At 43.0% G+C, this 23,582-nt stretch overlaps 1 protein-coding gene across 1 annotated transcript in view; it reads left to right on the forward strand.

Annotated features, from left to right (window-relative positions):
* Window positions 1–379: 379 nt before the first annotated feature.
* Window positions 380–23,582, forward strand: part of IREB2 (iron responsive element binding protein 2) — a 34,858-nt gene continuing 11,655 nt past the window's right edge. The window contains exons 1-13 of the mRNA XM_031956780.1: window positions 380–644; window positions 1,873–1,962; window positions 6,732–6,897; window positions 8,165–8,302; window positions 9,117–9,338; window positions 12,575–12,644; window positions 12,934–13,117; window positions 13,839–13,978; window positions 15,986–16,157; window positions 18,478–18,578; window positions 20,704–20,820; window positions 21,344–21,503; window positions 22,662–22,797. Of these exons, the coding sequence (XP_031812640.1) occupies window positions 626–644; window positions 1,873–1,962; window positions 6,732–6,897; window positions 8,165–8,302; window positions 9,117–9,338; window positions 12,575–12,644; window positions 12,934–13,117; window positions 13,839–13,978; window positions 15,986–16,157; window positions 18,478–18,578; window positions 20,704–20,820; window positions 21,344–21,503; window positions 22,662–22,797 (1,715 nt within the window). The 5' untranslated portion in view covers window positions 380–625. The remainder of the gene's footprint in view (window positions 645–1,872; window positions 1,963–6,731; window positions 6,898–8,164; window positions 8,303–9,116; window positions 9,339–12,574; window positions 12,645–12,933; window positions 13,118–13,838; window positions 13,979–15,985; window positions 16,158–18,477; window positions 18,579–20,703; window positions 20,821–21,343; window positions 21,504–22,661; window positions 22,798–23,582) is intronic.

Here is a 23,582-nt window from a genome sequence, read left to right on the forward strand (position 1 = left end):
GACAGGGTTTTCCCGAGAACAGCCACCGTTCGGGGGTTGTCTCCACGTTTTTCCCGCACTTAGCGCGGGGCCTGGCACACGGGAGGCGCTTATAAGTGGTGGCCTTGGGTCTCGGAAGGGAGCTCCGGGATAAGCTGGAGTCCCGTTACCGGCCCGCCTCTCCCGGCCGCCATTTCCCCAGCTGTAAAGGAGGCGGGGCCCCAGGCGGCACCGCCCCTAGCGGCCCTTGAGGGGACGGCACTCAGCCCGCCCTTACGGGGCACCGCCTTCGGCGCCGCCGGGGAGGGATTCCGCTACGGGTCGCTCCCGGAGCCACGCTTCCTCGAAAGAGCGCATGCTCTTTCCCAATTTCTTTGATCGCTCGCGAGATTACAGCCGCGGCACTTCTCGCGAGCTTTCCCCTCCCACTTCGCTCCCCCGCTCGCTTCCCTTTCTTTGTTCCCACGTCTGGAGGGTCTCGCGGGAGCCGAGCGCAGGGGGGAGCGCGAGGGGGCCGTGGCCGTGGCTGTGGCCGTGGCGGCAGCTCTCGCGGTGTTTGCGCGGCCCTCCCCCTACCCTCCGGGATCCCCCCTCCCCCCAGCTCCGCTCGCTTCCCCTCCCCGCAGGGAGAATATGGTCGCCGGCGATGGACACCCCCAGTGCAGGTCAGTCCGCGCCGGCCCCGGCCCCGCATCCTCCGGCAGGCCCTGCCCGGCGCGGGCCCCGCCTCGAGCCGCCCCCGGGCCCCGGCCTCGGGCCGCGCTCCCCTCTGCGAGCCGGGCCGGGGCCGGAGCCCCCTCCGCCTCCGGGGCCTCGCAGGCCGCGCTGGGCCCGGCTCTTCCTCCCCGGGCCGAGGCCCCTCGGGGAGGTAACGCGGGCCCTGCCTCGGGGAGGTAACGCGGGCCCTGCCTCGGGGAGGTAACGCGGGCCCTGCCTCGGGGCGGCGCGTAGGTCACCGCGCCAGCCCGGGCTCCGGCCTCCCTCCGCCCCTCCCCCTCCAAGTGTTTAGACAGCCCCGAGGGTTTGCCGGGTTCCTGGACCAGCCGGGGGAGGAGGGGGCGCACAGAGAGCAGCTACCTCCCGTCCCCCCGCGGCCGTGCGTGGGCCCTCCCTTATCCTGGGCCTTGGGCGCCAGGGGCGTCTCGCCATCCTTAGCCACTGAACGTGTGGGGAAACTGAGGCCGGGAGCGCGGCTCTCCTCCCCATTCCTCTGGCTTCCCGAGCGCCTCCTTGGAGCGGGAGCTTCCCCGGCCACTTGTCCCTGCACACAGCAGCCGACTAATAAATGCAGGTTCCAAGACCGAATTGCCAGCCTATGACAGCTCCCCCTGCCTCTCCCTCCAACAAGCGCCCCTTCAGTGTGGCCCTTGGTCGCACTCACCACTTAAGCCCCGACTGCTGCGCGCGGGGGCCAGAAACAGCCCGTCCCCTCAGCCCCCAGCATTCATAAGCCTCGCGGCCCCCCCAGAAAGGCCTTTATCTGTGTTTCCCCGGTACCCCGTTAGCTCCCCCACGGAGGCGGGGGCGTGCATGTAGTAGGCGTCTAATGTTTGTGCATCCGAAGGAAGGCTTCGGCCTCCTTCAGGGGCTCCCGGGAGCCTGAGCCCGGGCCGGACTGACCCAGCGGTGGGAGGGGGCCTTCACGGGGAGTCCGGGCGCCGGGCTCTGCCCCGGGGATCGGGGGAGCGGGTGGCGCGTCCGGGGGCGAAGCGGGCCGGGCACACAGCCTGCGTGTGGGACCCCCGGTGGTGGATCGGGGCCCGCTCTGCGCTGGGCCTGGGGGAGGCCTGGGTGCGGACCGGCGCAGGGATGCTCCGCCTGGCACCGCCCCTTTGCGGGGCTGCAGGCGCGGCCCGGGGTAACGTCCGTGTGGTGTTGGTGATTTTTCCCCAGGAAGCGCCTTTGAGGACTTCGTGGAAGCCCTGCCCGAGAGCCCAGCCGGCCAGTTCTTCAACCTCCCCAAGCTCGGAGGCGCCAAGTATGGTAATGTGTCCCCGGGTCGTGGCCGGCCCGGGCTCTCTTGCTTGCTGCTGGGGTGCCGCTCTTGAGGTTTGGACGGCCCGTAGGGATGCTTATATTTTCGGATTTTTGACGTTCTCGGTGACAAGCAGTTTAACATTTGGTCCTTTGGTGCTTTCTGTGTGAAGATGACGCTGCTGACTCCTCGTGACCCCCCTCCCTCCCCCGTTTCTCTGTGTCTTTCAAAGCCTGATTCAGATGCCGCCTCCTCGGTGACAGCTTCCTGCCCTTCCTCTCTCACCCGTAGCCACTGTGTTACCTGAGAGTTACCTGGCACCTGTACCATTTTCCTAGGGCCTAACCTAACCCTTTGTACACAGTAGGCACTTCATAAATGGCTGTTGATTGAAGACTTTTTCCCTAGTGGGTCATGGTTTGGGGACGATGTCGCCATTCCTTTCCTTAATCCCCCTAGTCATCAGGGGATCACATTTTCAGGGCACCTGGCAGGGTTACAGGTACATCTGTGGTCACAAAACTCAGCGAAGCTAATTGGGTCACAGGAGACCGAGTAGTTTCCTAGGCAAGGGACGGAAGATCCTGGCAGGGGGAGGATTTCCACGTCTGCGTTTGTGTGGAGCCTGATTTCTGGTGCATTGGCAGGTGGCCACCGGGGGATGCCCCTCCCCTTTGTTCTTTGTGATTAACTAAATTAACAGAATCGTTTGTGTGATTTGTCTGGAGGTTATATTGGATTTAAATCCCCCGACTCTGATTGATTCAGGAATGCTGCATCATCCTGGCATAGGATTCTTGTGCTTTATGAGAGGATTTAAATATTGAGGCATTTTATGAGATCTCCCATTTAGAGAGAGCATCAGAGAAAGGTTCGGTTGTCAGGGGTCTCAGACAAGGCTGTCCTGGGCCTTGGTTTCCTCAGGTGTAAATTGAAGAAGTTGTAAGGCTCCTTTCACCTCCACATCTCTGATCTTTCCTCAGAGCTGTCATTTTAACATGATCCATTTGTAAAGTGTTGCACCAAACAAACAGGATCACATCTTGCACTCTTAATTGTACTGATTTGTGTATTATTTTCATCCCAATAATCTTTAGTGAAGGGACACTAGCAAATTTCACACAAAAAATCTATAGCATCGCATCTCTGGATTTTTTAATTTTTTTTCTGCTTTGCTATGAACACTTTAACTTGTGCCAGAAAATGGAAGAATGGTTTTCTTTCAAAATATTCTAATTGATTGGGAACACAAAAGACTTTTGATTCTCCTGTACATGAGCAACTGAATTCAGTATGAAAGCTGGGTTGGGTTGTTTTTTTTTTTTAAGCCAAAATTGTGTAATCTTAACAAGTATTTTGAAACTGTATGTATCGAATTAAACGAGTATCATTTGAGCCATTTGATTCTTCTCTATGTTAAAAGCTTGTCTCTTGCAGTTATGTGAAGATGTGCCCATTGACAGTCTGTCTGCACATTCCTGAGATTATTCAGTGTCATTGAAAACCAGCAGACATGGCAACATACTCAATAATTATCTATTGCAGAAATCCAAAGCAATGACTCAAAAGCTTTTGAATGTTAATAAATGATTTTGAATTTGTATCAGATTTGTTTGGCTCTGTGGATATGTAACTTACCTGCCAGTGGACAAGTACCTATATATTACATTTAATCTAAATATTAGTCAATTAACGCTAAGTTGATATTAAATAAATTCATCAATCAGTAAGTGTGTTCAAATACCCTAAAAAGGTACCAAGACATATTAAAAAAAATGTGAGAGGGGATGGTTTAGTTTACCTGCCCAAAACCACAATGAAAAAGATAGACTCACAAAATATTGCATTTTATCATTGTGTGGATAGCTCAGTTTTTCTTAATTACAAGGGAACTTTCAATTTGATATAGCATGGGGATGTCTGTATCTAGAAATTAATATCAGAAGAACAAGGTATCAACAAAACTTATAAAACGTAAATATATACTTTTTTTTTTACAAATAGAGTAAATAATTTTTATAAAAACCAGTAAGTAATGATTAAAGTGCAGAATTTTAGCTTTCTAACTGGAATTGTAGTTTCTTTAATAGAGTTTATATTAGATAAAGACAAAAAGATTATTTAGAAGCCTTTAAGAAGGAGAAAATTTCCATATACAAAGCTAAGCTGTAAGGAAGACTTTATTAGACCTTGCTATGAAATAACATGAAGAAAAGGACAGATGAATGAGGGGAATAGTATTTGGCATGGAAATTAGATAAGTGCGAAGAAAGAATAGGGCAGCCAAGAGGAACCTGGATTGAATGGACAGAACACTTTGGTTAGAAGTGGGGACTAGTAAGATTAGGAATCCTTAGCACCGTTGGCCTTACAGATTGGTTGTTTTTAAAAAAACAAAAACAAAAAGTTGTAAGCTGAAAGCCATCAGATAAAAGTGAATTATTGCTCTGACTTTTTTCTAAGTTAGAAAATCCATGTAAAGTTAAATTGGAAAAAAATTGTACGCCACTGACTTAAAAAATCATAAATGAATGGTATTTGTGTTCTATATTTATTTTGTTAAAATGTTTTCCATTGCATTTTAATTTGGTTTGAACTTGGGAATTTTGCAGCTGAGAGTCTGGCAGCTCAGCACACTATTTTGGAACCCCCTTTCAGAAGGGGATACACGGCAGAACTGGTGAAATGACTTACTTGCCTGAGATGGAACATTAGCTCTCATTAGGCAGAACTGTAGCTCAGACTTAAACCCATGCTCTTTCAGTCATCAGCCATGATGATGTGTCATGTGTCTATATCCTGGTTTGAAATATTATGTGGAAAAGAAGGATGAAAGCCTGTGGCATGGGGGAGAAGCTGGACTTTGAGTCAAGGAGAGATCTAGATGCAAATCTTACTTTCCAGTTCTTGCAAGCTGGAAGCATTTACTTTCAACACTTAAGTTTTTTGAGCCAGTTTTCGTACAAAATGAGATAATATTACCTTTAACATCTACTTCCCAGTAATAAGTAGATAGTCAAGGGCTTTGAAATTCCTCATGCATACCAGTTATTCTTGTGATAACAGATTGAGAATGGTAGGGAGGTGATAAGAACTTAGACTGTCCTTACTGTTTCTTTTGATTTTTTTTTTTTTAGTTCAAGCTGGAGGGGAGTAAAGAAAGGAAGGGCAACCTAGGAGTAAAATGACATCATTTGACATCATTGCTTTCTAGATAGCCATCCTTCCCTGAAAATCAAACATGTTAAAGTCTTGCTTGAGAACATGGGAGCATCTTCCTATGTATATTGGCCTTGGATTTCCTTGATTAATCTTGAATCTTTGACTTGACAGTCACCTGGGAGTTGGGACCAGATATTGAAGGTGGAATGAGGGAGGAAGGAAGGGAATTTGAGAAAGGGCTAATAGAATACCTCTGAGGTTGATGGAAGACAGGAAATTGAAAAAAAAAAATGACATGGAAGAAAAATGGGAGAGCAGAGGGGAAAAAAATGTTTAAAGGTAGTATTTTACAATATTCATTACAATCAGACCTTTAGCATTCACTGTATTAAGAAATGAAATAAGGTTGCAGCATTAGTCCATTTAATAAGCTTTAGTATTAAACTCCCTCATTAGCATATTGTAATTAAAGTTCTTTTTCAATGAAGATATCTCAACTTAAAAGGATCTTATCTCTCTATGCTTCAAAAACCTGAAGAGGAAGAGCTATGCTGTTTATATATTCCCTTCTTTGTTTTTTGTTTAAATATAATAATTTATTCTTCCTCTTTTACCTCGTCTATGCTCAAAATATACTCAAGGTTTTTCTTCCTAGAGTACTGAGTGTCTGGCTTCCATCAGGGTCTCCCTAAAATTCTTATTAAAATTTATACACAGATTGAGATTTAAGGGGAAATAGCAAAATCTACTATAAAAATTAATCAAATTTGAGCTTTTTTTCCCCCTAAGGCAATTGGGGTTAAGTGACTTGCCCACAGTCACACAGCTAGGAAGTGTTAAGTGTCTGAGGTCATATTTGAACTCAGGTCCTCCTGACTTCAGGGGTGGTGCTCTACCCACTGCGCCACCTAGGTGCCCCAAATTTGAGCTAATTTTTGAAAATAGTGAAACTTCTTATACTAACATTTCTTGGATTGCTAGTGACTAAGGTGTTCCACCTAAATGGTTCAGCTAATTGAAGCTTAGCCTTTAGAAAAATTTTTTTTTTAATTTGATCAATTTGGGGGTGTTGATCTTTAAAAAAAAAAACTTACACTATTCCTTGACAAAATGCTGAATGTAAAAATTGATTTTTTTTTTTTGAAGAACTGTTCTGTGCCATTGTTAGGAACATGTATTATACACTATTAATTGTATTCTTTAGTAATAAGGTTCTCTGTTTTTGGTTCTCTACCTTCATTTTCATGTTGTTTCATTAGGCTTCCTTTTAAGCTCTAGCATCAACACTTTTTGAATTGTGACTTTTAATCAGTTGTGGGTTGAGAAACCAGATAACCAAGCTTTTTAAGAACTATGAGTTAAATTTAGTTAATGAGGTTGCAAGAGAAAAACTTAATAGAAAAGGATTAAATTTAAAAGCTTCAGAACCCAGGCTTTTGTGGCAGCTGAATTTGTGTGTCCTTTTTAGAGAGGCCACAAAGATTTTCCTTTAGTAAGACAGTCATGCTGTGGGTGATAATATTTTCCAGGGTTTCTTACTTTAAAACAAAACTAAACAGAAACGCAACAAAGATAGTCTCTCTTTAGCTAATTGAGTGATTTTCTCTCACCCCAGATGCTCTGCCTTACTCCATACGGGTACTGCTGGAAGCTGCTGTTCGAAATTGTGATGGCTTCGTAGTAAAAAAGGAAGATGTTGTGAATATTTTAGATTGGAAAAATAAACAAAACAATGTTGAAGTGCCCTTTCTCCCTGCCCGGGTTCTCCTTCAAGATTTTACGTAAGTGTTTGTATACTCTTCACTAATATACATTATGAAAATGTATTCTGTTTAGAATCATTGATGTGCCTTTTTTCCTTGATTTATCTTGACCTGTAAACAATAAGATTGCATTTTTCTGAACTGAAACATTTCTTGAAAGTCAGATTTTTGTTCTATTCCTCTTGCATTTTGCCATAAATACTCTGTACTACCATGTTGAGAATGGAAATATGAAAGCATTGCAAATTCATTAACAGTATCAGGATGCTGAGATAATGTGTAGAACTGTTAACTATGAGGTGATCTGTAGCAAAAACAAAACAAACTTTGACTTACAGGTTTCATGGAACAGGTTGTCACTTGGTGGCCCAGTTCTTTCCCTTACAGTTTACAAGTTGGAGGTTCCTGGAGGGAGATTTTAAGTATAACATCCACCACCACCCCAGAAAATAACATCTGAGTTCTAATGCATCAGTAGCTTTCTTCTATATGACATTATGGTGGTTTGTTGTAATCATTATCATTATTGTTATTGAGAGGCAGCTGGGGTTAAGGGACTTGCCCCATCTCACAGCTAGTAAGTGTTAAATGTCTGAAGCTGAATTTGATCCCAGGTCTTCCTGACTCCAGGACCAGCGCTTTCTCCCCTGCATCACCTGCCCCTTCTCCTATTTTAGAGGGAATAGAACATTTTAATATTGGGAGTTCTGAGATAATTTTGAAATTTGGGATGAAAGATGTTGTATCACAGTCATTGACTGAACAACTCTGGAGGCATCAGATACTGAGGTACTGGAAGATAGGAATGGGATGAGGTGTAAGGGACAGTGCCAGCCTTCGGTATGTGAGAGGTTTGACTTGTATCCTGAGATGTGAAAAACTACAACTTACAGAATAGAATCCTAACTGGAAGGGACATCTATTTCCAGCCCCTGGTTAGATGGATGAGATGGAGGGTAAGTAATTTGTTTAAGGTTACATGATGTAGAACTGTGGTTCAAACCCAGGTCTTCTCGTTCCAGATCTTGTGCGCGCAATACTATGCCATAGAACCAAGCAAAAAATCTCTTTGTATAACCAGTGAGTCTTTGGTTCAAAATGAATGCCCAATAAAGGATATTTTAAGAACAGACACACTTTAAAGATTTTTATTCAAGCATAGCAGGATATTTTGCTTGATAATTTGTACTGTCTTATTGTTTTATTTTCCTCTTGAGAATTTTATTCATTTTAACTATAGTTGAAGACTTGATCTTTTTTTTTTTTTTTTTTTTTTTTTTTAAAGGGGGATACCAGCAATGGTGGATTTTGCTGCTATGAGAGAAGCAGTGAAGACTCTTGGGGGAGATCCTAAGAATGTCCATCCTGCCTGCCCTACAGATCTCACTGTTGACCATTCTTTGCAAATTGACTTCAGTAAATGGTATTTATCTAAAGCTGTGGTCATTAAAACAACCTTGCAAATAACTAGTTATCCACTTTCTGAGAGATAAACTGTTTATATTGTGTGGTGAAAGGTTTTGTTTTCTTTTAGTTATATGTTGTTTGAAAGAAAAGGAGTAAAGTTGGTAGGCTGGTGAATTTTTGTTCTGGTAAAAATTTTGTTAGTGTTTATTCTGTATTTCAGATTTGAATGTTGCTATTCACTTGTACATAAGAATATGTATATTAAGTTTTTAAGGAAACTACCTTGTCAAAGTAAGCTCAAAAATTCATTTGTAATTTCCTTTTTCTTCCAAAGTTCTTGTCATATATATATATATAGCAGGAGGTGTGATGGATGAAGGATTGTCTATTCAAAGTTTATCTCTGTTGTCCTGAACAACAGATTATTATCCTACAAACTAGATTAAAGCAAGGGCTAAGGAACTGGCTTTAAAATTAGTATTATTTAATAAGAAAAAGGCCAGTTTTAGAATTTAAAAAATACTTTATCATTTAAGCATAATAGAATATAACTTGAAAATCATGATTTTATTTGGGTGCTTATTTAGAAATGTAATTCCATTTTATATATCAAATCCCTGTTTGTTTTTTGTTAGTCAGGACTTTGCTTGTTTTATGTTGGGTTTTTTTATTTATAACGTCTTCATTTCCCTTCAGAAAAGCTCCTGGATCCATTTTGAAGTCTTTTTCTTAAACTGCATGTCTTTTAAGGTTTTTTTTGGCAAGCTAAACTTATTCCACTTTTATAACGATCTCTCCTTATAGAATTCTTTTTCTTTTTGGAATAACAGTGCAATACAGAATGCTCCAAATCCTGGAGGTGGTGAGCTGCAGAAAACAACAAGCAAACTTTCTCCACTTAAAGTCCAGCCTCGAAAAGTCTCCTGCAGAGGTCAAACTACTTGCCGAGGGCCATGTGATGGTGGAGAACTGGGCCGCAACTCAGGAAAATTTTCTGCGCAGATTGAGAACACGCCTATCCTGTGTCCTTTTCATTTACAACCAGTGCCTGAGTATGAACTGATTCTCACTGGCATTTACTAGTGCTATATTATTTTTTTTTCCCAGTTGAAATTATATCTTTTTTTCTCCCAAAGCAAAATACAATTAACATTAAGGTTACTAGTCTGCATTGATGATAGTATTAAGTGATCTTGCATATTTGAAATGACTTTCCAATAACATTTTTATTTTTCTTGGTGATGACAGTTTAAAGAGTCAAGGAAACTGATTGTTATCAAAGTAGTCAAATTTGTAACCAATGTTAACTACCTAAAACTCTAAGGAAACTTATTCTGTTGATTTTACTGAAGCGCAAACTGTTTCACTCCCTATCACTAGCCCATGTTTAAGGAAAGATAGTTAAAGAACTTGGAAACTATATGTAAATCTTAGTGAAAAATTAACTTTCCCTAAACAGTGGGGTTCAGAAAAAGACTCCAGCTAGTCTCAGAGGGATGCTATCAACCTGGAGTTAGGGAACTAAAGGGTATTTGCCAATTGGTGTTGCCAGATTGGACTAGAGGTCCAGGCAGCCAGGAAATGGTCTGGACTCCATTCTCAGAGCTGGAAAGCATTCAGTTCTTTGCTTTTCCAGTTTTTAAGCAAGTCATATGAATGAATTGGGGCTGCCATAGTGTTGGCGAGCTAGAGAATTCATTTGGAGGGACTAAGCTTTGGTGGGAAGAAAACCAACTGGCTTATCTTGGGCCCTCTACTTACCCCCTTAGAGATGTAGTTCCCCCATTTTTCCGTGAGAATAACTCCAAGGGCCCACCAGCTCCAGAATTTTTTAATAACTTCTATGTGCTCACTGAAATGGCTTATTGCCCTCTAGACAGGAAGTGAGCATGAGCTCAATTTGGAAGAAACACTTTGTGTAAATTCAGTTTGTGAATTAGAGTAATTATAAGAACTATTATTTACTGCACAAAATAGATGTCCCTTTTTGTGGGCAGTCACTGGGAGCTGGTGGGCTGCTGCAACAGGCTCTGCTTTAATTGTGGAAGCTTGCTTCCATCAAGGACATCAACACAGAACTTTGGTTTTAGAAAACATTTTCTTCAGAACCATTGTATTAGATGAGAAAACTAAGTGGCACAAAGTTATCAAGTTGACCAGGGTCCCTAGGAGTAGGTGCTAGGGCTGGGATTAGAAACCAGCTTCAGGACTGGGACACCATCCTCAAGATCCTCCTTGGGCTTAGCTTTCCATACATTTGATTATAAGTACTTTGGTTTGTGTTCTCATGGGAAATAATTTTTAGGCTACTAAAAATTGCGTCATTCCAACCCCATAAATCCTTCCAAGGAGAGGGTATTGTTTTGATTAATAGAAATGTTAGAAGCACTGTTAGACTTATATTCCTTTACAGGTAATTTTACTCCGCACTGTCTTCAAGTTTATTGTTTTTCAAAACAATTCCAAGAGGATTCAACCAACCTCTGCATTTCCCTCTAGCCTTAATACATAGCATCTTGATTTGTTAACATTTCTTCCTAGTTTGCATATGACAAAAGAGGCTGCTTTCCCAGAATTCCACATAACCTCAAGTCTTTTAGCATCAATTTAATTTTGTAGCACCCAGTTTTTGCTACTCTGTCATCCTGACTATAGGTGGCAGTCAACTTTGAAATTTAACATGTCTTCCTATACAGAAGCTAATCTAAATTTTTTTTTGCTAATACTCTAAATTTATTCTCTTCAAGCTGGCAAAATATGAAATCTTTTTCTAGTAATGAGAAGAGATTTGCTTGCTATTTTTAAATAGTAGATTTTTCTTACTGTTCCATGAAAGCAGGGATAGTATCACCTGTATATTCATGAATATAAGAAGTCAGCCACAACAATTTTTTTTTTTACAATTTCACTTTGGAATAAAAATTTTCTAACTATCTCTATTTTCTTTATCTTGGGGGAAGAGGAATTGCCATGTTAACTGATGTAGCGTGAATGCTCCAAGATATTCTTTGATTTCAGCCCTTTTTATGTTAATGAATTTATATGATATAGATGTTTGGTAGAATCAAACAAATAGTAAGAAAATGATAATATGAGCTTACCACATATAGTCACTTTTGCCTATTTTAAAAAAGGTTTCATTCACACATTTATTACAGAGTAAGACACTGTAAATTTGAGTGTCTGGGAAGATTGTCTATTCCCTACAAGTCTCTTCAGTAGTCTTAGAGAAACTGCTCCAGAAATACTGAAAACTTGTGTGGGTTCAAGTGATTACTGGTCAGTGCATTGTTTAGAGAACCCGGGTTGGGGAAGGACTGTTAAAAACTGATGCTGCCTTGAGGATGGTTTTTGTAACCTTAATTATATAGTTTATCATTAAGGATCTAATCACTAGTTAATTATTTGCTGGCAACTAAAAATACATTTTTTTTCCTAATCTCACCTTGATTGAAATAACTTCAAATAATAACCATTAAATAAAATATTTACAATGATGATAGTACTGGGGAAGAAAATAGTTTCTAACGATTACTTTGTTAGGACTTGAGAAGTTAGCACTTTTATATAACATGCTATTTAGACCATTTAAAATACAGTCATTTCCTGCCTGAAGTCATTATATTGGTTGTGTGAAAATGCTATAATGGAATCATTAATTGGAGGTCCAGGGATTCACACACTACCTAGAACTAAGTATTATTCCAGCTAGATTTTATGGTAGGATTTAGTTCTAATATGTTTATTGGTGTTACTGTGAAATGATTATTTGAAGTATATTTTTAAATTCCTGTGGCATAAAAGCTGATAGAGGAGCAGTAAGAGAAACCATTTTGGATGAGCCCATTTCTTTACTCCTGTTCAAGTGGTTGGAAATGTAATGACACAATAGATATTAAATAAGTGTTTGTTTATTGATTGGTTGATTTCTTTCTAAAGCAAAGCCCACCAAAGATTCTTGTATGCTTTTATATTGGTTTCATCTAAAACAACAAACAGATAAAGGTGGATTTCCCCAAATTTCTCCCAGTGTTATGTTTTGAGGGCCTAGCAAGAACATGAGCAAATAACAATAATAGCTAATATTTATGTAGGTTTGCTAAAGGATTTAACATTTGCTATCTCATTTGATATTGCAAGGCAACAAAATCCCCATTGTCTGGCTTGAGGAGAATGTTGGAAAATAAAATCATCTGATTCTGAGAAATCCAGTAAAGTCTATGGATTTGTGGGTTGTGTATGACATTGTGTAATCAGTAAATTTAATATTAGATGTTTTCTTTTTTAGGCCTGAAACAGTATTAAAAAACCAAGAAGTAGAATTTGGCCGAAATCGAGAGAGGCTACAATTTTTCAAGGTATATAAGTCGTTGGAGGAATTTAAACTCTTACATGGAGACTTACAAAGTAACGAAAGATTTCAGACAGCAGGAATATTAAAAATGTTTGCTTTTTCTAGTGATCTGTTTGAAGTTTTTTTTTTTCTTTAAAATTTATTTTGTAAAGTTAACATTTTCATAGTCTTTCATAGACCTAAAGGCATTAATTCCAGTATTTTAAATGCTCATTTATGCATGATTCTGAAACATTCACAAATTGCTATAAATAGGAACTAACATTTTCCCTTTTTATTTGTAAACAATATAGTGGAGTTCAAAAGTTTTTAAGAATGTGACTCTAATCCCCCCTGGAACTGGAATGGCTCATCAAGTGAATTTGGAGTATTTGTCAAGAGTGGTGTTTGAAGGAGAGAATTTATTCTTCCCAGACAGCGTGGTGGGAACAGATTCCCATATCACCATGGTGAACGGCTTGGGCATCCTGGGCTGGGGTAAGTGACGGCCACGGCCTGTTTCTGGCATTTAGCCTCGGGGCTGTCCTTACTTCTTATTAAGTCATTTCTTTAGTGAACATGGATTCCCTCACTTAATCTGTAAGGCCCCTTTTGTCATGTGAGAGCCCAGCATCCCAAAGGAGCATCTGGACCATGTCTGCAAACACGCACCAGGGCCAGGCCTGGCCGGTAGTGAAGCAGCCGTAAAATTGGCTGTCCAGCTTTTGAAAGCCTTTGTCCTAGCGGTCCTCACAAGCCCCAGCTGACCTGTCCCCGGTCTTCCCAAAATGTCCTCCTATAGAGACCTGCAGAGTTGCGGACCGTTTGGCCCCCGCTCACGGCTCTTCACCCCTTAGCTGCTCACGCCAGTTGGAAGTCTTAAAAGTCAGTGTCTAGGTTGAAGGTGGGGAGAACTAGATGACGCCGGGTTTTGCTGGATCAATGTCTGATGTTAAGGGAACAAATAGCCCCGTGATCCCTGCCCCAGGCAGACAGGGAGGACCCCATGACACCTCCTGATTCCGAGCCCCTTGATCCCCTCCTCCATGGCATGCCTGGGGGGAAGCTGCATTTGGGGCTGGGCCGTGGCCCCCACCTGCCCAGCGCCCCCTACAGAAAGTCATCTCTGAAGACCCCATGTATGAGGTGACCCAGAGACATCTCAGCCTCTGGGGGTTCTGGGCCTCGGGCTGACAAAGGTCCTTTCACCTTTTGGCAGGAGTCGGTGGCATTGAGACCGAGGCGGTCATGCTGGGTCTCCCAGTCTCTCTGACACTGCCGGAGGTGGTTGGCTGTGAATTGATTGGGTCATCAGGTCCTTTGGCCACATCCATAGATGTGGTTCTTGGTATTACAAAGGTAAGTGAAAGTCCTATTTCAGTAGATGACCTTAATAACCTTATTTTTAGAAGAATCTTGTCAGATGCCTTTTCCAATGGAGGCAGCTTGGTTCTTGAAAGACAAGCCAGTGGTATGTGAACTGACCTGTCCTGCTGACTGGTCAGGCATGGCGAGGGACGGACTGAGGGATAGCTTCTTCACTGGAATGGTCACAAAGGGAAGAATTTTTTAGCCAAAGTCTGAGTAGGAGGCTCCCTGTAAGTATCTGTCAGCTCAGGACCATGAGAAAGTTATTAACTTACTTTTAATGCTTTATTAGTTGTAAATGCCTTTATAGAGAAATGGCTGAATTAGGTTAATACCTAAGTTAATAATGTTCCATTTCCTGTTATTTAGCCAGAGAAGCTGCAGGGAATGATGAGTAGAACTGGCTTTAGGTCAAAGTCTCCTTTGTCATGTGTTGGCTGTGTGACCCTGGTGGTAATTTGACCTCTCTTGAGACCAGTACAGAGCAGAATCAGTCCATCATGGCTCACAGGGAGCGCCTCGCCCATGTCAGAGGCTTTAAGGCCCTCTCCTTTTATATACCAGAAAGTCTGTAACTGGTTCGAGTTCTCCCAAGGAGGCAGGGCAGCGCTGGTCCCCTGCACTCGGACCAAAGCCCACAGCTTGGGGTTTTGACACGTGTGGGTGTTTCACATTGGGCATTTGCCTCTCCCCATATAAATTCAAAATTGATAAATGAATAGGACGAGGTTGCTTCCTTCTAGCTTTCAATTATCATTACCTTTTTAACTGAACCTTTGAAAGTGCAGGTTCCCAAAGCACTGGTTTGGCAATTCTGCCTTGCTCCCATCCCTGGGAATGCCTTGGGGGTAATTTCTGGTCCTTAATTAGCTGAGAGGTTGACAAGTTAGAGAAATGTTCTTAAAGCTCCAGATCTCAAAAGATAATAGAGACCAAAATGACCCTTGTGACAAGGTCATTTCTCCTAGGAAAGGAGGGATCCACTCATTAGGTTTTAGAGAAGGTCTAAGGTACCGTTCCTCACCTTTCCCTCCCTCCTCTTTATCCAACTCTAAAAAGAATTGTTTGTTTTTCTGCAGCATTTTTTTTATCTGGTTCTGATAATCAGATCTACTGGTTGGTATCTTTCTCTTGTTTGCTTCCCAAGTGGATTTTCAGCATTAATTATCTTTTTTGCTTATCACGAAGGCCTTTTGAACTCTTTTATTGGACACATGAAGAAATCATGCATGCCAATCAATATTTTTCCAAGTACTTGGTTTCCTAAACTCACTTCTAGCCTCCAGATTTCCTCTTATACAAAAGGAGAGGAAAGGAATAGACAATGTGACTCTTAAGCCTTCAGTGATTCAGTAGTTGAAAGAGAATGGGCCTTTGGGGAAAGGTTCATTTGGGCCTCTGTGGTGGGCAAGCCTCAGCCTCTCCTGATCTGTGAGATAGGGGTGGGTAGCTCAGACTCCACCTCACTCGGGACTAGTTAGGAAAGATTTTAGAAAACTTTACAGTTAATAAAATGTAAGGAATTTCTCCTTGCCTTAAACAATAGTATGTCTCGTAGGGGAGTGTCAGGTAACTGGTGCTTTTTCCTCGGCTCCCCCAAAGACAATTTCACTGAAAGGGGGGTTGGAGGAATGGCGAGGTGGGGGGCGGGGGGTGTGCTTCTGCTTTTCTAGCAAACAAAAGTCAAAGCTTGCTGTTAAATTCAGTTACGTCATTGGGATGAGGACCGGAATGATTGCTTTGCTTATCTCCATTGACTTCTGTAACTCAAGAAGTAATTGGGTCTTTAAGATTTGAATCACTGCTGTTATAAAGATGTTTTTGTGCTCATGGTCTTGTAACCTGTGCTGGCTAAAATGCGCTTACATTGTTGGTTACCCACCCTAGCCCCTGTCTCCTGGTACTGGGAGCCTGAAGTAATGGCTCTGTGGATGCTAACCGGTTTGGGGCAGACACAGTGGCCAGGGCTGTAACCGATCTCTGCCTTTCTCCATGCAGCACCTCAGACAAGCCGGAGTGGCCGGAAAGTTTGTCGAGTTCTTTGGGAGTGGAGTTGCTCAGCTGTCTGTGACTGACCGAACAACGATAGCAAATATGTGTCCGGAATATGGTGCTATTCTGAGCTTTTTCCCTGTTGATAATGTGACTTTAATGCACTTAGAACACACAGGTAAGAGGGTCTGCAGGTGAGCTCCCCAGTGCTTTGCGGACACTGCCTGAGATGAGTACTGGAGAAGGGGTGGGGATGAGGCTAAGGGCCAGCTGCAGCCCCACGCCTGGGGGACCAGACCTCAGGCAGCGCACTCTGGAGGGAGAGCACCAACCTGCCGGATGGCATAGGAGCTGCTGCCAGGGTCTCGTGCTTCTGCTCCTCTCTGCTCCCCTTCCTCCCCTTATGAGCACATTTATTAAGTGCCTACTGCAACCAAGACACTGTATGGGACACCCCATTCTGGGACATAAGGCTCTGGCCCAGACCGGGAGCACCTCAGTCTAAAGGACTGTGGGAAAAGGCTGGAGGAAGTCCAGGATCCCACCTGTGAGAACCTTTGGTCAATCAGGGACCTCTCTCTAAGGCTCGGCACGGCCCTCACTGCCCAACAGATGTCTCACGCTCGGCACATCCCCCGCACCTCCCTCCTCCTGGTCCCTCTGTCTTCAGCTGCTCCCTCATGCCCGGAGCCTCCCTGATTTCATCTTGGGCATCTTAGCCCCATCCCCTCCAGGTGACCGTGGAGCCCCAGCCTGGGATCCTTGCTTCAGTCACCAGAGCCCTTGGGACCCACAGCTCCGGCGTCCTCTTTCCCCTAGTACTGAGAGCAGGGCCTGACACATACAATAGGCGCTTAATAAATGCTCACCAAAGAACTGGCTTTTCTCCTCATGCCCCAGTGACCAGCCCCCTCTCCTTCCTCTGTCCTGAGAGAATCAGTCTTCCATTGTGCGCTCCCCTGAGTCCAGCCCCTCCCCAAAGGCCCAGGAGTCCTTCTTTTTGCCAGATTTAAGGCTTTTGCCCTCCACTCACCCACTTGTGCCTCTCCTACCATTCCTCACAGTTGCCTTTGCCCTCTCTCTGCTTCCATCCTCCCCTTTGCAATGGCACTGCCGACTCTCTGGGGAGACTGGTGTCCGCCAGCTGCCCCTGTGGCCCCAAGTCCTGGCTGTGCTCCTCAGCAGGGGCTCCTCCCCATTGGTGTTCTTCCTGGGCTCCACTCGGCATTGGAGGCTGCAGTGTGGCCTCCATGGCAGGGCTCTCTGGGCCTGCCTGTCCTGGTGGCTACCTCTGGTCTCTGTGCCCGTCCTGCCTGCTTGGCCATCGCCTTCCCATGGAAGCTCCCGCCCTCTCCCCCTGCCACCCCAGCTCAGGCCATTGTAGAGCTTTTTTTGGCTGTTTTTTCTTCCCACTTAGACTATTAAAATAGCAGCTGCAGGTCAGTGTCACACCGGGTAGGGCCTTGGGCCTGTGATCACAAAGATCTCCTAGGATCTGACTGTAAATAATATCCACTGTGTGACCCTGCCCATGTCATTTAACCTTTTTGTCTCAGTTTCTTCAGCTATAAAATGGGAATAACAACTATCTTGCAGGGTATTGTGCAAATCAAAAGAGGTAATAATTGTAAAAAAATCAAAAAACAAAAGCTACTTATTCCAGTGCCTGGCACATAATAGATGCTTAATCAATGCTTGTTATCTCCCTTTTTCTTAATGGACTTCCTTGCTTCTAACCTTATCTACCCAGCTGCCAGTCATCTTCCAAAGGTACGAGTCTGTCCTTGTCACTCTCCAGCTTCCCCACAGACTCCTCAGCCTGATTGTCCAGAAGCAAATTCAGGCTTTTCTCTTCTTCTCTTCATCAATTCTGTCTCCCAGCCGAGCTTTTCCTCAAAATTGAAGGTGGTCACCATCTTTCTCCTTGTTTTCACACAGCCCACTTGCCACATCTGAATGGGAATCCCCTTTGCTTCTCACCTTCCTTCTCTTGAGTCAGCACTTAGGTACCGTCTCCTGTAGCCTCCAGGGGCCATCTCTTCTTGTCCCTCCCCCTGTATTGCATTCTCCTGGGAGCAGGTCAGCTTCTGGGGGGCTGATCTCTGACCCTCTGCATGGTGTCCAGCGCTCAGCACATGCTGAACCCTTGGTAATTAAGGGTGATTGATCTGAAGCTCATAGGAGCCAACAGCATCCCTGGGGCAGAGAATCCTGGGAAGCGAGTTCATTGTAGACCCGTCAAGGACTGATTGTCTTTGGCAAATAAAGCACTGCCTTCTTTCCTGTTTTAGTTGTTATGTTTCTGAACTGGCAGGATAATGGAAAGAATACTGTTGTGTTTTTGATGACACGTGTGTGAAGTACACAATTTTTATCCAGTGTCAAGACTCTGTCAAGAAATGACTTGTAGAAAATTCAGTGTTGCGGTTTCATTTTAGTTAAAAGTTAACTCCTTCTTGGCCTAAAAATATTATTCCTTACTTTTTTTTTTTAATCAGGTTTTGACAAAGACAAGCTTGCGTCCATGGAAACATACCTTAAAGCTGTGAAGTTGTTTAGAAGTGACCAGGATTCTCCAGTGGAGCCCGAGTATTCCCAGGTACACCCAGGCAATTGGTGGCTTATGTTTGATGTCCCCAGTACTAAACTCAAGCCTGAGACTAAGACAGCACTTAGGGAATTTGGTGCTTGTTGCTTGGGGCCTCCTACTTCACATTTCCCCAGTGTGTTTTGTAGCTTGGCATATCAGTTTTTTGCATTTGATTAAAAAGTTTGATTAGAAATGATTTCTTTTATTAGTTTTGTTAGTTCTTTTTATGTGTTAGGTAGTAGGAAGTCATATATGTCAACTTTCTTGTCTTAAAAACCAGCATTTATTAGGAGAAAAGTTACTTTTTTGAGATATAAAAGGTTTTTGACAGCAACCAACTTTAATTTTCCTAAATCAAAACTAATGCAGGTATAGATTTAATTAAACTACGTCAACTGTGTCATAATTTGGCCATGGTATTGAGTGCAATCTGGGGGCTTCTTCTGAAGGCTCACTTCACCCCTTTGCCAAGATCCTAGGTATCTGAAGAACTATAAAGGAATTGGACAATTGGGTCATCTGTTCTCTTTTGTCTTAAAGCTTCCAAAATTCTCATTTCTCCCATTCTACTAATAAGTTATATACAGTCCAAATTAGGAAATAAATAAATCAGTTCCTGCAGAAATTCCAGGACTTAAATAAAAGTGGTTGTTTTTCATATGAGAGCAGGGTAAAACATCTTTGTGACCAAGATGAAGAAGCATGAGTGGAATATTATAGTTGTGTCCCTACCAACAGAATGTTGACTAATGGCTCCACATTAATTGGAAGTGTGTATCCTAATAGAATTCTACAGACCACTGTCCAATCTTGTTCACTTTTTCCCAACAATTGATAAAAAGACTTGGAAGGATATGTTTACCATATGTATAGTTAAATAAAGCTGAGTTTAGTGATTGCCAGAGTTAAGGTTCAAAAAGGTCTTGATAGGCTAAAACTAACATGATAGAAATTTAAGTCACACATATTATTCATTTGTTGAAAAAAAAATCAATTATGTGAGTACAAGATAGGGTATCTTGGATTGATGGCAATTACTGTGGAAAAAAGTCCTGGAGTTCTCTTGACTGCAGAGCTATATGTTAGCTATTTGTGAGTGCTGAAAGAAGCTGATGCATTTGGAAAACATCAAATTATCTTTGTTCTCTGCATTGGTCAGACATCTGGTATATTTAGTTGTGGGTACCATGACTGGGCACTGAGTCTGGTAACCAGGCTGTTAAAGGATGGAAAACTTATGTCTTGTGAGGAACAATTGAAAGAAGTGAGGGCAGTTAGCCTTAAGAAGAGGAAACTTGGACTTGACACATGACTTCCAGCATTTGAAAGGCTGTCATGTCAATGAGAAGTTTAGAGTCAGGGTAGTTCCAAAGGGCAGAACTACCCAGTCCTTCCAGCCCCAGCTTCATGGTTTCTCTGACTGATGCTGTGTTAAGGATGAACTTTTTAATAATAAAGATGTGCAACAATGGCCTGAGCTACTCTGTGTGGTAAGAACCTTATCTCTGGATGTATTCAAGTGGCCAGAGTTGATCTGAAGAGGAGACTTCTTCCATGGGGTGGAAAATGGTGCTAGATGGCCTGATTGATTGTCTGATCTCTCAGATCTTTTGTAGCTCTTCAGTTACTTGTGATCCTGTGGTGGAAAGGAAGGGAAATGAAGGGAAGGAGGCCCCTAGATAGACCCAAAGAACAATCAGTGACCAGAAACCTTTAAATTGCTCTCAATATACCAATGTAAAAACCATGGCTAATTTATGACACCTTTGGCTTTGCTAAATTAAATTTATCCTTTCATTTTAAAAATTTTATCCCAAAGGAAAAATCAACGAAGTTAGTAGTTCTCAGGAACTTTTCATATTGAATCCAAGGTTTCATTTATACAAAAATGGGGAAGCTAATATTTTGAGTTGTCAGCAGAGGGACATCTGAACTTTGGAGTACTGACTCTAGATAGCTGCTCCTGGGGATGGTGTAGGACTCTTAATGGCTGCCTTTAACACTATGAAAATTAATTAAAATTGGGCTCCTGCATTTTAAAAACGATCATATGGATGGATTCAGACTGCTGAAATAAATGGTACGCTACACTAGAGACTGAAACTATGAATACTAATTCTTTTTCCTCTCCTAGATAATACAGATTAATTTGAACTCTATAATTCCATCTGTCAGTGGTCCAAAAAGGCCCCAGGATCGAGTAGCTGTGAGTGATATGAAAAGTGATTTCCAAGCTTGCCTAAATGAAAAGGTAAATCATTTCAGGTTGTACCTTCTGTGCTCATTAGGGAGAGGTAATTATTACAAAGAGATAATAAACTCAGCATACCAATGTTTTGTGTAATAGGACTGTCAGTAGCTAAATAGTGCTTGCCTCTTTCTCCAGTAACCCAGCCAAACCATTTCTTTTGATCAGCTGCCCCGGCCTCACAGGGAGAGTGGGTTCACTGGGGCTCACTTGGTACCCTGTCCCTGATGATTTTCTAGCCCTACCCCACAGTCTCCTTTTGTTTAAGTCTTTATGACTGCTTTGAGATTGCCATAATGGAAGGCTTTTATGGGTCTTCTATGCCCTTGGTCTAGTAAAATGGAGGCAGTTGTTCTGGGTAAGCTTAGCAAGGATAATTTGGAAATTGATTCATTTGTAGAAAGATATCTCCTTCCAATCCTGCAATCTTAGTGTTGGTTAAGTGGTGAGGGGACAGTGGGGGAGAAATGACAAGTGTTACAGACAAGGGCAGAGGAAGCTAATGGATTTGTACAATTTTGTGCAGGTTGGATTTAAAGGCTTTCAGATTGCCGCTGAAAAACAAAATGATGTCGTGCCTATTCAGTATGAAGGAATTGAGTATAAATTGTCTCACGGGTCTGTTGTCATTGCTGCAGTGATCAGTTGTACCAATAACTGCAATCCATCCGTCATGCTTGCTGCAGGTATGCCTTAGGTTACGGCCAGGCACCATCTTTGGTCATCCAGCTACCCATCACTACCTGGGACATGATGCAGAAGCATCACCACCAGCAGATACTTCATCCCTCACATGGCACCTCACACCCAAGAGGCTTTCTTACAGGTTTTAATAGGATCCAGGATGTTTTTGGACAGTTGGTAATAGACTTAGTTTCATTATGTGGAAACAGAGTTCTGATGATTCTCCATCTATTTGTTGAGAAGTAGGTGACTATGTAAGCCTTAGGCTATTGCATGTTTGAGTCTAGAATCATGGTAATCAGTTGTGAGTCTTCCTCTTTTTTTTCTATCCCTGATGCTATAAAGGTGTTTAAAAGAAGCATCAGAAATGATGTCTGTGTCCGAGAAGTTTAAAAGACCAAACAAATAGGAAGCAATTAGTGAATATATTTACGTGTAACCGAATGTAAAACTTTAGTTATTATTTTTGAGAATTTTTTAAAATGTTTTTGTATATCTATACATATATATTTAAGTTATAAATGCAGAAGGCAGGAATCTACCACATTGTAGGTTATTTTAGTGGAAAAAGTTGACCTTCCAGAGCAGCAGGTCTGGTGTATTTCAAGGTTTCATGATTTCATTGGTGTGGATAACTCCCTCTGCCAGTACAGCTCTCAGTCCTTCTGTGACTTGGTGATAGGCAGTCTTCAACAAAGTTGCTGTCATCCTAAAATAAGTTACCTTAAAGCCAGCCTGCTGATGAGCCTTTCTAAGCTCAGGAAGGCTGGTCTTTGATGGGCAGCTGTATAAAACCTTTCTGGCTTGGGGAAGACCCTGTTGGAACATGTGCTGCTTTCCATGTGTATCTTTCAGAAGCTCAGAGTCATTTCCATATCATGATGAAGTATAACAGTAGCATTTTAATAGAGGAGGAAGATGAAGTCTACAATAAATGGAAAGAGTCTTGGGTTCATTTTATACATAATAAAAGGTATTGCCATGTCCTCTCCTTTCTCCCTTAAAGAGGAAGAGACGTTTGTCATCTCTTTTCAGAGATCATTTTATTACTCCAGTCTTGGGGCAGAATTAATGTAGTTTTGAAATATCTTTTTTTTTTTGTCCTGAGGCTTATTATTATTTGAAAACTGGTGTTCAAGTAACATATTGACTTTTTGTAGGTCTGTTGGCGAAAAAAGCTGTTGAAGCTGGTCTCCGGGTTAAGCCTTATATCAGAACAAGCTTATCTCCTGGCAGTGGGATGGTTACACATTACCTCAGTTCAAGTGGAGTGTTACCGTATCTCAGTAAGCTTGGGTAAGTGGCAATTACTGCAGTGCAGAGTAAGCTGCCCAGCCTCCAGAGAGGGAATGGGAGGGGAAGGCGGTGGTTCCCACGCCAGCCTTGCTCACAAGTGAGAAGAGCACTTTGCACACTCTGACATGGACTGTCAGATTTGGGCAGCTCTGATTTGGCCTGTTCCAGTGCTGGACAGTGGGTGAGCTGCTGATGCTGGGCCGGCGGTGTACAGAGATGCACCAATGAGCATGAAACACTCCCCACCCGCAGGAGATTCCCTTTGGGGGACGGCACCGCTAAGCACAGGCAGAAGCCCAGGCATTATGTCAGGGGAGCAGGAACAGCTGGAAGAATCCAGCAAAAAGGCCATTGTGGCTGAATCCGAGTTCTCGAGATAGAAGGTAGGGGAGAGTCAGCTTTCATTACCACCCAGAAGAGTCTGTATTTGATCCTAGATGTGCAACAGGATCCTAGGAGCAACAGGAGCCGATGGAATGGATTGGGAAGTAGGACTACTGCTTTATCAGTTAGAAAAAGGTCTAAGAAACACAGAGACCAGTTAGGAAGTCGTTTTACTATGAACTAGGTCCCTGGAAATGGAGAGAAGACAGATGGGACATCAGTTATGCTGGTGGACTTGACAAGTGATTGGGGGTGGGGGAGGTGAGGAAGTGGTCAGTCTTCCCCTTCCCTGAGGAAGAACATGAACAAGGAAGGACAAATCCACAGTTGTGAATCTTGATGGCGGTCCCCCTAACAGAAATAGTGACGTTTAGAAAATGGCGCCTTTGGGAGAAAAGTGA

Source organism: Sarcophilus harrisii, chromosome 2, assembly GCF_902635505.1.
Source record: "Sarcophilus harrisii chromosome 2, mSarHar1.11, whole genome shotgun sequence".
Lineage (NCBI taxonomy): Eukaryota > Metazoa > Chordata > Mammalia > Dasyuromorphia > Dasyuridae > Sarcophilus > Sarcophilus harrisii.